Source organism: Streptopelia decaocto, assembly GCF_964273445.1.
Source record: "Streptopelia decaocto genome assembly, chromosome: 18".
In the NCBI taxonomy this organism is placed as follows: Eukaryota; Metazoa; Chordata; class Aves; order Columbiformes; family Columbidae; genus Streptopelia; species Streptopelia decaocto.
Window position 1 is genome coordinate 7,311,810 of NC_138673.1, and position 15,729 is coordinate 7,327,538.

The 15,729-nt window shown below is 47.2% G+C and overlaps 1 protein-coding gene across 8 annotated transcripts in view; it reads right to left on the reverse strand.

Annotated features, from left to right (window-relative positions):
• The window catches only part of SSH2 (slingshot protein phosphatase 2), an 85,557-nt gene that overhangs the window by 25,572 nt on the left and 44,256 nt on the right, over window positions 1-15,729 (reverse strand). For 2 of the 8 annotated variants that reach the window (XM_082068234.1, XM_082068235.1), the window contains 2 exons: window positions 5,674-5,777; window positions 2,620-2,684 (listed from right to left, as the gene is read on the reverse strand). In XM_082068234.1, the coding sequence (XP_081924360.1) occupies window positions 2,620-2,684; window positions 5,674-5,777 (169 nt within the window). The other 6 variants (XM_082068236.1, XM_082068237.1, XM_082068239.1 and 3 more) reach the window with 6 other exon arrangements.

Here is a 15,729-nt window from a genome sequence, read left to right on the forward strand (position 1 = left end):
CTTTGCAAACTGAGCCCGAAATTCCTCAAACACCAGCAGCCCTCCTGACCCACTGCTTGAGTAGACACTTCTTGGTGGCCCACAGGAGGTCATGGCTCAGAACAGCTTACCAGTCATTTTACCCTTAAAAAAAGCTCACAAAATAACTATTGTGTGGGATCTCTCAATAGTCTGTTTTTCCCAACACACTCCTTTAGTTCTTTCTAACTTCGTCTTGAGGCCAGAATGGCACCTTCTAGCTCAGAGGAAGCCTCCTCTGACCTCCTCACACCTCACTTCTCAATTAGCCAGTAATTCTAGGCCACAAGATGTGGCAGAGTCCACCACAAAGGTTAAAACAGCACACGGCAGTGGGAACAGAGCTCGCCGTTTCACTGGAGGGCTCTACCGCAGGGGACGATGCTGAGAGCGGCAGGGAAAGCTTCCCAGTGGCGTTGCAGGGAGCAGCAGCTCTAGTGACGGGGGTGGAACAGCAAGTGCAGGCAGGAGATGGTGCTGACTTCTCGACTTGTCCAATGGGACTGAAGACGAACAGAAACTACCCAGATGCTGATGCCAGCAGACAGATGTGCTCTGTACAGCAAGAGACTGTGCCCCACCCCATCTCTTTAGGATAAGTCATGCTAAAACCAGCCTTGTTTTCGTTCTTGCTCCTTGAGTCACTGGGATTCCTTTGGAAACACGGAGGATCAAAGTGGTCAGGGCTTCAAGGTGGAAAGAGCCAAAGACAGTTGTTTCTACAACTAACCACTGGTAGCAGAACAGAAAGGGTGCTCTTCAACCTAGAAGAGCAAGCAGTCACCAAGGTCTTGGTGGTTAATGGCATTATCTACAGTAGGAACCAAACCTCAAACAGAAACAAAGACGTGCAGGTGAACAACAGCTGCCCTGTGTCTTGGGCATCCACACATGAGCTCTGTTCTGCTTCTCTTGAGGACAGTCCAGCAACAAGAGGATTAACACAATTTAATTTACTTCTCTAAACCAATTTGGCCAGCAGTAATTGGAGATGTGGTCTTAGCACAAGACCCTTTAGAACAGGGCTAGACAAGCAGTGGCCAAAGGTCACGTTGCTTCTAGTCACTATGGTGGGATTTTCCAAGGACCACTTAAGAGACCCCGCTGATCTTATACTGGTACCATTGCTCTCATGGAAGGCTAAAAAAAATCTGCCAATAGCTCCAACAGAAACAAGAGTTGTTCCAAATTTTAAGCTTAGGTTTATTGAGGATTAGATTCCTCTGCTGCCCTCTGAGCTGTGAAGTCTGCCCCCCGAATGACAGCAGCCAACACAAGAAGAGAATGCATTTCTCTCAGCACTGTTTATATTTCAAATCTCATTTTTATCTATTATTTTATAAGTGAGTCTACTGCAGCTCTGCACACTCTTCGTTCGTCAAGAATCAATTAAATTCAAGTAGACTATCGAACTTAACCTCATGCAAGATTTCAGCATTCCAAACGCAGCTCTGAACAAAAGGGTTTATGTCTCAGCCCACAAAGTCCTTATTCAGCTGTTAAGGCTAATTTGTCCCAAATCACACAATGTAGCCACTGATATTGCTGAACAATGACTTGTTCAATAGCTTCCAATGTTCTAACCCTGGCTCAGATTCTGAAAAGCACCAAGAACCCCCATTCCCATCACTTTCACTGAAATTTTAGGGACAGCAAGGTGCACCTGACAAAGCTCAGGAGTAAGTCTTTTAGTTTGCTTACAAAGATTGTTCATGGCAAACTATTTTCTGCATTCATTTTTAAAGTTAAAGCATTCCATAGTAACCTTGGCTGTTTCCTAGCTATACTCATAAGATCAGTGCAGCTTCAGCACAGCTCAGGAGGACTCAGCAAACCAGAGGTGCCAGAAGACACTTGTGACACTGGCAATCCTGCTTTGGGCCTACGTTGCTAAGATGCACCAAGACAACACAGGAAAGAAACTTCAGCCTATTGAGTGATGAGAGATACAGATACACTGCAGTCGTGCCTGACCTTGTAGAGCACTTCCACATGTCCTAAACAAAATTCCTCACTGCTCTTCTTCAGCTGCTGGAGGTCTTTAGGACAGCACACCAATGCTATGAACAGCAATACCTAATTTTCTTTACATCATTATAGAAGGCAACAACCCAGAAAAGCAGGAAGATAAGGTTCACTATAGGTGCACATCCACATGGGGATCCTGCCTGCTCCTTCCTGATAAGCCACGGCCTTTTGGGACGCAGCAAGTTAGGAGAGCAGAGTGAGGAGCACAACTGAACTAAGGTGGAAGGGCAGGTGTTCACACTGGTCAGAGACAATTGATTTAAACAGGACACCAGCTGATGTACCCAGCTTCTCTGGTATTGTTAGAGTACTTCTTGAGAGCATAAGTACTCAGTGCTTGGTTCAGACAAAGGCAGTCTTGTAGCCATGCAATTTGTCTCACTAAAGAACCAAATAAGCAGGCCTTTCATAATTAGATGCTTTCCTGCCTTTGTGGTTGCAAAGAAACCCCAAACCTGCTCAAACACTCAAACACACACGCACCACTGCTTTCATGAATTACACAGGTGTATTTGTCAAGTGGAACTTAACCTTTATATTCGTTAACAGCAGATAAGCAAAAAGCCAACCTACCAGTCTGATGTTGTCTTCTGGGCGGAGCAGTATGAACATGGCCTGCAGGTGCTGCTGGAGATCCCCTGCGGGAAGGAGGGAAAGGTGAATGTACAAAAATAGCTTTAAATCACATGCAAGTTCCTGGCTGTCCAGCCAGAGCAAACGTCCACCAGGAAACCTGACACGTCACCACGAGCGTTGTCACTTCCACCCACTCAGAGATAACAAAACCCCATCTCTTAGTCAGCTGCTCTTTGCTCCGTGTGCTCACCTGTTCCTGTCTTGCCACGCTCTCTCCCGCTAAATCCTGTGGGCTTTTTAAGAGGTCCTGTTCACATGTCCTAGGCAGCTTGAAATGAAAGATGCTTCACCTCAGTTTCTCCCTACCCAAGGCATAACAGTTCCTACCTACTGCTGCCAGTAACTTAACATCAGGAGCCAGTTTAACAAAGTTTCCAGAGTTTGAAAAAGAAACCACCACCAGGACTACTGGATTATCTCAATACTTAAAACCAAGAGAGGAAGTTTCTAAGGCGACCCTTTCTGCAAGGGTCGGTCAAGGAGCTCCACCATCTCCCATCCCCAGAAAGTTTATTGCCCTTCTCCCCATTCCCCACCTGCCCTGCCAGCCTTGGTTGCTCCAGAGTTGGAAAGCAACGTATGGCTTCCTTGGCCAGCTTTAATCGACATTTTCAGCCGCAAACACACAAGGCATTTTGTAAGCTTCCTGGATTAAGAAAAAGCAAAGGAAAGGTTTTAACGTGCCAGAATCAGCACAAAGATATCACATCCTGTCCTGTGAAGAGCTGTCGGCTTTGCTGGCATTCACGGCACGATTGCTGCTTCCTATCACATTGTCCAGCGACAAGCAGATGCTTTTGTTTCCTTCTGAGCTGGCAGGCGAGGTGCAAAGCATCAGCTAGGGTGGGATCTCAAAAGTGATTTACAGCATCCCAGAGATGCCAAAAGCCCCGGGGAAGTTGCATCCTTTTCTGGCCTCCAGCGTTGTTGGAGCACAACAGCAAGGCCACCAGCCTGAGAACCAGCCCGTTTGCCAGGTGGCCTGGGGCACAGGACCACCCAGAGGAGCATGGACAGCTGGTACCATATCTAGTCCATCTGCCAACGAGTGATTTACATTGCTGAAGATGATATGATTAAAGAAATGGGTGTGAGCATTAATTATTTCCTGCTACGCATTTACTCTTTATGCTGGATTCTAGCACCTCTGATGAATTACGGAGGGAGGTTGGGAAGGTTAGTCAGCCTTCCTAGGAAATGCTCTTGTAGCCACTTGAAACACTATTGCATCCATAGGCAGCAATTTCATACTGGAAAGTTATGTCTGCTCTCTACCCCTCTTATAATTTAGTGCGTCAGAGATAAGTCACAACACACACGGGAATGGAAGCTGAGCACGGATTATCGGAGTCCAGGAAAGGAGACAGTTTTCTTTGCCACACGCTCGCTGCCGAAGGCCGGTTCACCTCTCAGAGCCACACTCTCTACACCACTGGTTTAATCTTGGTGGCACAGATGTTCTGCTCGGGAAGGTGACACATTGATCCCTTGGTGTCTTGGTCTGCTGGTATATATTGTATATTAGAAGAGCCCACAGAAAAGAGAGATGGTGCACACTCATACAAACGTCTCTTTTCAGTGAAATCTCCAAGCACCATAAAAAAATATATATATTCACATCACTTGACAAGCAGGGAAACTGAGGAAAGGACAAGCACTGATGCCTCATTAAATCTCACCCTGTAAGTTGAAGAGACAGGAATAAAAAGAATCTTCTAAGAACAAAAATCCCATCCCTTAGGCAACTCAGCCTCTTCAGTACAAAACATCTTGCTGTAAGCAATTACAACACACCGGATTTGCGTTCTTGGCAACCTGGCTCCTAAAAGTTCTGGGTTGATTAGATGAGCAACTGTTTTCCACCAAGGTCTCCAGCCCTCACACAAGTCGATCAGGCAACAAGTGACTTGAAAGCTGTTTGTGCTGCCTTGCACAGGTTCACAGGGAAACACATTCAGCGTGTCTGCTCTGCAAGGTACAGCCAAGACACCAACTGGTAATTCATGCATCTCACTCAAAGCAATTTGGGTACTGCTTGTACTATGTCTGTGTGGATGTAATGAATCACCTTTTGACTTAAATTCTTTCCGTAAAGATGTTTGTAAACAGATTTTGAGGTGGACCAGTCACCAGGTATGTAACTCTGCCAGGTGTAGAGCTGAATGACAGCCTGATGGTATCAAAGAAATCTACACCTGGAACCAAACCAAATCACCTTTTGCTGGTCACTTTTTGGCAAAGAGAGTTGATTCCAGCCTCTCTGTTTCTGTCTCTGTCCCATCCACAAAAGTCCGAAGGTCTCAATGTTGGTTTTCTCCTGCTGATGGTTTAATGGAACAGCAAACCCTGCACTATCTGATCCCTGAAAAACACCATCAGTTAATAAGCACCATAAACACAATGAAAAGCAACCTACTCTGAAATGTTTGAGTTTCATTATTCAGACTGACTTTTCAAACAAAGAGTCCAAGCAAAAACACAAATCAAACCTTCAGCAGATAAAGAGGGCGGGATCATGACTGACTCCGTCTTATTCACTCTGCTCACATGTCTGAAAAGTCACACCAACTTTGCTCAGAGGTTTCTCCACCGCCACGTAGAGGTGTCTCCTCCCTCTCTTCTATAACAACCAGTTACTTTCTGATCAGGAAGCACAATTACTCATCCTGTATCATAACCCATTTTGGTTTGGATGGCAATCCCCCAGCCCTGCTCTCACACACAAATTACAGGATGATATTTGGGGGGCAGTTGTTCTCCACTCCCTGTGATGTCATGATTGCTGCCCCACTGCCACTCATCTGTTTGATTTTACAGTATAAACAAAAGAGTACGGAAACCTTTTTTTCTATCAGCATTAAATATCGCAGCCTTGAGACTGGCAGGTCTGGCTTTAATACACAGCTGGTGTAAACAGAAACGTGTGTTGTCTGGTGAGAACCAACTCCAGAAGGTGTCCTGGGGAACAGAGCAGGCTCAGTGACACGTTACCTGCGTGTTTGTTGCGCCGGTGACTGATCCTGGGGGTGGACGAGCCATTTCCTCGCGGCAGAAAGAGCGCGGCACCTTTCACGGTCAGGAAGCTCTCACTGATGCTGCAAGGGGAGAGACAAACAGCAAATGAGGGTAAATCTATATTGCCTTTAAAAGGAGAAACACAAGGGAACAAGAGAGGTTCAAGGCATTGAATGCACGCTCTGTTCTTCTGCAAGGAAAGTGATTTACACTGAATTATTTTGTTGGTAAAGAACTCCCCACCTCATATAAATACTGCAAACATAACTGAGAACAACATAAACACAGAAACACTGAACACAAGAACATATGCCTGGTGCCGTTTCGCCTGCAGAGGTGGAACCTGAGCAGGCAGACGGGATTAACCTATGGCTATATTTTCATTTGAAAGTCAAGATGAGAGATCCACATTTCTAAACGGTGATTAATACAGCGAGCCCACGCATCACTATAATTGCGGATTCTGTTAACCCCGTGCTTTGTGGTTCAGACGCAGCTGATGCCCTGCAGAAACAAATGTCTCCCTTCAGCAGTGTACATAACAGATTAAGAAATCATGAAACTACTGTCTATGAGTTGTGCGATAATTAACTCTCAAAGACTTATAAATTAAATGCAAAACTGTAATGCTGATGAATTCAAACATCACTTCCTGCCTTGATTTTGCCCTTTCTGAAGGCACATGAGGAGAGAGGTTCATGGAAAAGGGCAATAAAGAGTTCGCAAGTTCTGTGGAACAGCTGATATTCTAAATGTGTCTTCCAGCAGTTTTCTAATGGCTGTGGCTCATGGAAAAGACGAGACATGCTACAGATTTTGCAATTAAGCCATCCTGTTGCATAATTAAGGGGTTCCTGCTTTCCTCAGAATTGATAAGACAGTCATACAAGGTTCAAAAAAAGCCAGAAACAATTCCACGGTCAACAGGATGGTTGATGAATATGGTAAGACAGGATGGAGAGTCCCTGGCATCACGTACCCCGGCAGCTCCGCGCCTCGAGAAAGCCGTTGGCTTGCTCTCTGCAACTCAACAAGGGACTAGAACTTCTTAGTTCCTTTCTCTGCTTAAACAAATACCAAAACTAATTATTTATTCCCTTCCTTTAAGAGACAAGGACCGGGAAATAATAATAATAGAGTAAAAACCCCCGCCATGTATTTGAAGAAATTCCATGTCCCAAACGCAGGTGAAGGCTGGAACACGCCAACTCGCCACCTTCACGGCTGCTTCTGCTCTGCCATCAGCTGCCACCCGCCCTGGGGACCTTCTGGTGGATCCTCAAAGGCATTTGTGAGTCTCAGCATGACTGAAAACAGCATCGCAGGGAGATCAAACGTGACCAAGAACCAGCAGACAGCACATGACACAAACCTGTCACCTTCTGGTTTCACGATTTGAGTTCGACCGCTTTAGCAATTGTTTTTGTCCACTATGTTTTTATTGCTAACAAGGATTAGAAAAGCTTGTGTTAAAGCTGGATTTCCCCCTATCCTCAAGCACATTTCTGGGCACCTCTCCATTGTCCTGGTGGGGATACGAAAATCCAATTTGCTGAGCTCCAGCAGGGCAGATGCGCACACTCGGAAAGACCTTTTTTGAGGTTGTAGCGCATCCCAATGTTCAGACTGTACTGCCTGTCATAACCCCAGCACTCCTCCTCACTCACAAAGTTTCTCCCAGGACTACTTTCTAAAATTAAACCAGAAGTCAAATCTGCACTGGATGCTTCAAAAAAAACCCAGAATTTTAAAAAGGGAAAAAAAAGCACTCATCACAAATTAAAATGGATCAGAGATATTCACCTATGCTGAAGTTTAAAACAAAACACAAAATATTAAATCCATTGGGCACACTGAGCGCAGATGTTTCCTCAGACCCTTCTCATATAAAAAAATCTGACTGAGCCTTTCTAGCTTTTGGTGACAAACAGATCCCCTGAAAGCCCCAAGATACAGTTTCTTAAAGCCTGAAACACCAAGTTATCCCAAAGCCATTGACTTTAAAAAGAGTGCGAAGACATTCTTGCTTTCTCCAGCCTTTACAATCTCCCTACAGAGGCAAATTAATTTCAAGCTGCACAGGAGGAGAAGAAACTCAGCAGTCACAGCCAGTTTGCACATAGTTAATTTTATCAGCAAAGCCAACAACTGCTATTAGCAACCCTTTAGCCTGTGCCTGAGCTTTCCCCAGAAGGCTGAATTAGCAACTATTTTAGTGGATAAAGCAGCACGGAACTGGAGAGCTGGGAGGTTAAACACTTTCTCACTCCCATCACTTTCTCTTATCATCAACGCTCAGCTTTCGGCCACCTGCCTGGAAAGGAAACACGGGCAAAACTAAGGCCATTCCCACCAGGTACGTCCTTCCACCTCCTCTCCTAAGGCCACCAAGAGCCTTGTTTTGGGCCACTAACCATGAACAACAAGTTTGACTTGGTAAGACTAGGGAAAGAGAATGTAATTGTCCATGGGAAGGGTCGGAGCAGCTGAAGAATGTGGCAAAGCAAATAATTCTTGTAGAGCGGGGAGGTCAAGCAGGCAGCACCTCAGGTAGGGATGGCCAAAGGCACGGGTGGGAAAAGAGCAGATGGGTGGTGACAAGAGCCTCGTCCTTTGGCCAGTTACAGCTTTGGGGACACTCAGTGCACGGACAAGGGCACAGCACATTATTGGCACTCTCAGCATCACCTGCCACGAACTCCCAACACCACACACACATCAGCATCCAGCACAGCATCCTGGCAAAAAAAATACCATAATGCACAAACACGCAACTGAGCCCTTGCTCCAAGATTCAAGCAGTAAAGAATATCTTGCGAGGAGAAGCAAAAATTTATAGGAATGTCCAGACAGCTGTAATAATAACTGCCAGTGAAGCTTCACACTGCTCCTTTGGGAGGGAGTGCACATCTGTGCATTGCGCTTCTCACCCACTCCAGCTCAGGTCTATCATCCTCCTTTAATTGATAAGTTGCAAAACACTAAACCGAGAAAAAGACCAGACTCGAGATGCTTGCAGGAGCGGCGCAGCCGGCGTCAACACTCCGCTCGCTCCCGAGGCCGCGAGCGAGGGCAGCCGGGGACACGGAGCAAAGCTCGCGCAGCACGCCAGGACTCGCCCTGCAGGAGCAGCGGCTCCAGCGCAGCTCGCTGTGCCTGCTGTGGAAACGGTGACAGGACGGCAGGCCCAGCAGCCTGCTGGCTTCTGAGCACCTCAAGGCATTTCCCTCCCCCTTCCTGCTTCCCTTCCCAAGCAGTTTCCCTTCCCGCACAGGCCAACCCAGTGTACGGTTCCTCAACCAGCTCTCACTATCAGCCTCCCCCAGACTTTACCCGGCCACAAGAAGAGTCCTGGTTCATGAAGCATCATTTCCCCAGCCATGGGTGCGACAGTGTGGGAAATAAGTGCAGCTCGGCAACCAAGGGCATTTCTCCATTGAACCAGCAGATGAGAGCATCACACACCTCCAGCATCCCTCCCTAGCGAAGAGCCTAACTCTTTCACCTTTGTTGTCATTTGTTTTTCAATAAACAACATCTCTATTTCCCTTGCTTACTTTTTAAAGCACCTGGTTTAATAACTGCCAAGAGCATTAACAAAGTATGTAGAGGAGAGCAACGTTTGGCTTTCAGTTTGAAGCCTTTGCTGCTGGGCAAGTGACGAAGGCACCTGATTCTCTTCACACAGAGGCCAGAACCCAGGCTTGTGTAAAGCAAAGCGGTGCCAGACGCTAATAAAAATCATAATAAAATAACCTCAGAAAATGAAAAACCCACCACAACAACAGGGAAATGAAAAAGGCAAGGACACCTCAGGACTGCTCTACACTGACATTTGCATTAACAGGGTCAGCTGGCAGCACACACAGACAAGTCCAGGCATCTCCAATATCTGAAATAGCAGCAAACCCAGTGCAGAGCAAAACAAGGGCCACGACTTACCGAAAAGGGCTCTGTAACAATGTCAACAGAGGTGACAACACCGAGGGCAGGGAGGGAAAGGGGAAGCGGTTCTCCGACAAAGGCCGTCTCTCGCCACTCAGTGCTTTTGCAACTTAAGAAACGGTACGAGGAGAAAAACAAAGCAAGCGTGGGAACCCAGGCCATCGCAGATGTTTGACGCAAACTGCTTTTTTAGCAACATCTGCATTTCTGCCCTTTTTTTTTATTATTAAGAAAAAGGAACTGTCTCCAGGCACTTCCTGTGCCCCGAGGTGGGGCCCCCTGGGGACACCGCTCAGCTGCAGCGACACAGCCACAAGCACAGAATGATTTGCAATGCCAGCGGTAACTTGTTCATACTGACTTATCTATGATCCCTTCCCACCGTAGCCAAGTCTTCTCGTCCCTGGCTTTGGTCTCTGATATGACATCTGCTGAAGCTGGGCTAGGACAACAGCTTAATTGGCTAGAAGGTGAGGATGATGGGCGTGAATCTGAACTCTAAAGGCACGGCAACTCCAAGGCAATCCCTTTATCTTCTCCAAGTGAAGAAGCAGTTTATATTGTATTACTTGCAAAAGGGAGCACTGAGGAGCACGGTTGTGTCTGCAAGAGCAACCACTTCATATGCACAAAACCACCACGCAGAAGCAGTTTCAGAGATGGGATCTAACCAGCCTCGGGTCATCCACCAAGGCCATAAGGAGTGTTGACACCCACTCAACACCCTACTGAGTTAACGGTCTGCGAGTCGAGCCCGCTACTGGAAAAACCAAAATGTACACATGCCACCCGTGCTCCTCTGGCACCACGATCGCTTGACTTGAGCTCCAAAAACCTTTTTGTGAACTTCAGAGTCAAAGCAGCTTGGGTAGCCTGTGTACGCTGGTGAGAGCAGTGGCATCCTTTGGAGGTGGCACAGAAGATGCCCGCTCTGGGCTGGGAAACTCATCCCTGCCAGATACGCCCCTCTGCCAGCAAGGAGAGCGGGGACAGCTGCTGTTTGCAGCCACAATGGTTCTGCCCCATGCCAGAGACAACCACGAGCATTCCTGAGCCGCCCGGTGCCCCCGGCCCCGCTCTGCGGGAGCCGACCTTTGGACTCCCATCAACCGGATTCCCTCGCAGGCAGGGCTGGGATTTATTTGCTACAGGCACCGGAAAGCAGGCTGCATTTTAAGCTGGACTCCAAAAGACATTTTATCATTTCTGATAAAAGTCAAAGTGTGCGTGGGCTTCCCATTCCTCTCATGCACTCCTGGCCTACAAATGAACCAGCCCAACAACATACAAACCCGTAAGTGAAGGCAATGCGGGCAGACTGCAGGCAGGAGCTCGGCGCTGCCTTCCCAGCAGGTCCGGGTCGCGTGTCCCCGGGGTGCTGCTGACTGCGAGCTCCTCCAGCGACACACGGAGCCCTCCCCGAGCCACCTCGCTGCCCAGCCCGGCTCCAGCGCTTCTTGCCAGCGCTCGGCAGCCCCGGAGCTGCGAGCGAACGGCCTCGTGCCAAACCTGAGCAGTTCATAGGCGAGACGCACCGGCTCGTGATGCTGAAACCGTCACCGAAACGCAACCTGGGCTGGGACGTCCCGCTGCAGCACGGATCGGCAGGTAATTATTTCAAGGAACAGGAACTTGGGCACAGACTGTATGATTCACCACGGCAATGACCAACAGTTATGCAGGATGGATAGAAGGTGTCACACACTGAAACATACTCATTTCCCACAGAGCACATAGAGCAAAAAGCTTTACTGACTGTACCTTGCCGCACAACACCAAGGGCATCACAGCAAGGTGCAGTCAGCCTGCAAGGCAGCTTCAGAGAATCCACCCGGAGACAAAGAAAAATATGCCAAAAAGCAACAGCAAAACAAGTTGTGCAAGCAAATCTCTGACGTGCTCTGGAATTCAAGACCGATGATACGCACAAAATAATTTCTACAGTCCGAGCACGGTGGTTCATGTACTAGAAAGGGGGCGGCTAAGACAATTAGGATGCTTATTAAGAAATCCGGGCACTTGGTGTTTATAGAAGAAATCTGATTCTATGCACTTTTTTAAGCAAGAGACCCAGACCGGAAGCGAGACCATGAAAGGAATTTGTTTTACATGATAGTCCCCAAAGGCTTCTAGGTCTCCAAGTCAAGACATTCCCAGATTAAAGCCCTACATGACATTCTTCTTGCACTATATACTGTTTAAATATCCATGGACATTAATGCATACCATCGGGTTCACGGAGCGGGACACTTACACCCCCGGGAGTGCTCCGCAGTGCTTTACCACCATGTGCCGTCCTTCCAGCTCAGTCTGTCCAACACCAGCCAGCTGCTGCACTATGAATAAATTGCCCTCAGAAATACATTCCTAAAAACACTTTAATCACCATCCGAAAACTTCATAAGGAGAATCTATCGCATCAAGGATTAGAGGAAAACAAACAAAACCCAAAAAACCAAAAACCAAACAGCTTTTTGGCTAGTTATCGTCAGAAAGAGCACCCCTCTGATTGACACGTGCTTATCTTTTTTTCCTGTCTGAATTAACAAAGTCCATGTTGATCATCTTTAAATCCCACAGAAAACTCATTTGCCACCTGAGTTTGAAAGCGCATTTCTTTTTAAACCTCAAACATTAGCTGACACATCCTCAAGCAGCTGGTTAACAAGCCTGAAAGGTCTCTCCCCACCAATGTTTAAGACAGGATATTTTATGACTAATTTTCACTCCTATCTCCCCGCACGTGCCCAGTTCATCACCGTTACAGACCTGACCATGTTTGGCCTGACTGGCAGCACCGCAAGAAGGAACCCTGTGCTTTAAATACGCCCGTAACACAAGTCACAGGAGACATGCTGAGGTCAACACGCTGTCCCCCCGGCACACCAGCCAAGTCCAGGGGCATCTATATTTAGCCAAAATATGCCCAGCACTTTGGAGATGGAAGGAGCCCACTGGTTTGCCTGAAGCCTCGCCAGCGCTGGCCGAATCCCCAGGACGGGACCGTCTGACCAGGAGCTGGCGAGGGCACTGGCACCCGATCAAACTGGGGCACCCTGCGCGCTCGGCACAGGCGCAGAGGTTGGGCTGCCCGGGGAAGCGGCCCCGTGCCAGGACTCGGCTCTGTAACCATCCCCACACCCGCGGCGGGGCATGGGATGGGGGAACTGTGCCGGGGAAGCAGCCTGGCTCTGCTCGCAGCCTTCTTGCCTGCCCTCGGTAAATATATTAATGGACCCCTGTAAAGAGAGCACCAAAACAAGGACCACTCTGTCTGCGCACAAAGAAATCAATGCTGAATAATAAGCCTTTTCCTCTGTGCTAAAAAGAAGCAGATGCTTGTTTACCAAAAGCATAAAAAAAAAAAAAATCATCAAGAGGCTGTTGGATTTAACTTGTAAAAAAAAAAAATTAAAAGGAAGTTATTTGTTCGGTATTTTAAGTTCTGCAGCACTCAGCACTTTCAATTTTATCTCATTCCTACTGCAGCCTCCCCATGCACGGGGCTCTCTGATCCCTAAATGAGTTTCCAGCAGGAACAGTACCATCGGTTCAGGACTGACTGTCCCTTTAGATTAGCAAAACCGACAGTCAGCGGTAACCAGCACCGCGAGACGGTTTGTGAACTGTTTCAGAGAGAACAGCCACGTGCCAGATTTCTTTCAATAGGTTTTGATTTGAAATTGGAAGTCACGGGGAGCTTTACCTGTTGTGCTGATACGGCCCATAACCAGACGATTGATCTGCTCACCACTGCAAATACACCAGTGTATTTTATGGAGCAAAGCCACAATTGAGGGAGTGCAAACTATAGAGTGGCTGTGAATAGTGACTTGAAATTTTAATCAGCTAGTAGCGAGAAAACAAAGCCAAAGGATCAGAAACATTTCATAGTTGGCATAGTTTAATGGATTCCTGTGTCTTCGACACTTAGAAGGACAGTCCTTAGCATAAGCAAAGTTAACACAAACTTCGGGTTCAATTTAAAGCTGCAAACCAAGAAAGAAATACAGCATCACTTTGAGTTAACCGACCCAACACGGCGGGGAATGGGGTAACTGAGCCTTTAAAGCCGTTCTGCTCCCCAGCAGATGGGGACTCGCTGCCTTGTCCCCTGATGCTCAGAGCACACAGCCAAGAGAAGGACGTCAGCGTTCCCCTGGTGTACGTGACAATCAGCCGCTGGAGCCATCAGGAAGAGCTCTCCAAATCAGCCCGTGAGATGTAATTATGATGCATTTCAAAACGCAGACTCAGCATCGCCTTCCAACCCAACTCTTCCCCCCGCAGATGCCGAGTTCTTCCTGGAGACAACGTCCCTGGTGACTCTGCTTTTTCTTTTGGCTCTCTGAATAGGGATCAGCTTACCAGGAGCCCTTTATGCCTGAAATAATTTCCATTAATCACTCACCATACACCACTTAAAACAGAAGCTGACACACTGTGGACGTCTAACACCACCGCAGCATCTCCCCACTTACACAACGGCTGAAATGAAGGGCAGCCCAAGGCGGCAAAAGGAATCGGGGGGTTTCTACATAGCAGACAAGTGAACTTCTTCAAACTGCTCCCGAGCATTGCAATGTTTTTATACAGACCCCCACAGGCTTTAAATAAAAGCAGGGAAGCAGCACCATTTGAACCATCCGCACTTCACTATATCTGCTCACAAAACAAGCAAATAAAAGGTGACACAGCAACCTGCATCGTCTAAAGCATCACCCTGCATCGTCTAAAGCATCACCCTGCAGTTTTGCCTTTGTGACCCCTCAGGGCAGCTGCAAATTAACTTACTCTTTTAGCACCTTAATGTGACTTTCAGCTGAAGACGTTGGTGCTTAACTTCAAAATGCATTTAAGGAGTTTATAACTCAATATAAAAACCCTCCAAAGTTTTGCTGGCTAAGACTCAGAGTGGAAACGCATTAAATAAAGTTTTAATTTACAAGAGCCTGAACTCCGAAGAGTAGAGATTCCAGATGTGTTTAACCCTGCAAAAGTCAGGTGCTAAATTTCATCAGAATTCGCACTTTAGGCAGTTCGGCAGCCAATTTCCAGTGGCTAACTCAGGTCTTCGTGTTTCCTAAAAGCATGCAAACCCCTTTAAAAACCACACATTAAAGCAGAAAGACCAACGGAATACTAAACACCGCTGAATATCACAGACCCAGCAAAGTCTCTAACAAGAACAGGGTGTACTTTAGGGAAAAGACTCTTAAACGGCTTTTTAAAAGGCTCTAGAACAGATATTTGCTTAATTTCAAGCTAGAGAGCCTCTCATAAAACATTTCATGGTGTACTTGAAGGAGCTAAGGACAAAAAAGTCAGGAACATTACAAAGGCATCAAGGTTTTGCTGTGTGCTGGGAAACTCGGTGATGTCCTGCGCCATCTCCCCACGTCCCACAGAGCACCCATCCCGTGCTCCTCGGCCCCGCTTGTCAACCAGGGACATGAATCCTCCTCCCTTCATGTCCTTACAACTTTCTCCTCCTGGCAAACCAAGAGGAGCGCTAGAAATGGTGCTGACAAATGATTTGTTTTTATTTAGACTAACTACCTTTCAGCCTTTGCAACACAGAGGAATGCAGCTGTTCCACTTCGCAGTTGTTTTTTGATTTCTCCATCTCTTTTACAAAGCAAATAAAGAAAAAACAAACCCAAACAACCCTAACAATAACAACAACATAAAAGCCAGTGACAAGCTACTCACACACCGCTACATAATGAGCCTTAAAAAAAGAAAGAACAAAAGTTCTGGGTTCATTTTAAAGCAGCACGGAGCTGCAGGTGAGGAAGAGGTGGCTGAGCCGAGACCAAGTGACAACCCCTCAAAACGTCCCCTTGGGACACCGCAAGAACTGAGGCTGCGGGACAAGAGGCGCAGATGAGCAATTTGTTCTCTTCGCGCTGGAGAACAAGCACAGGGAGGGAGGAAATACAGCACAGTTCGTTATGCACGGTAACATTGGTGTACGGATAATTAAGTTTAAGCTCGGCTCAAGAGCGCTCTGCAGGGGTCCCAGCCCACCCTGGGCACTTCAAAGGGACGGGCTCACTCTGATTCATCTCTGTGCCTCCAACAAGA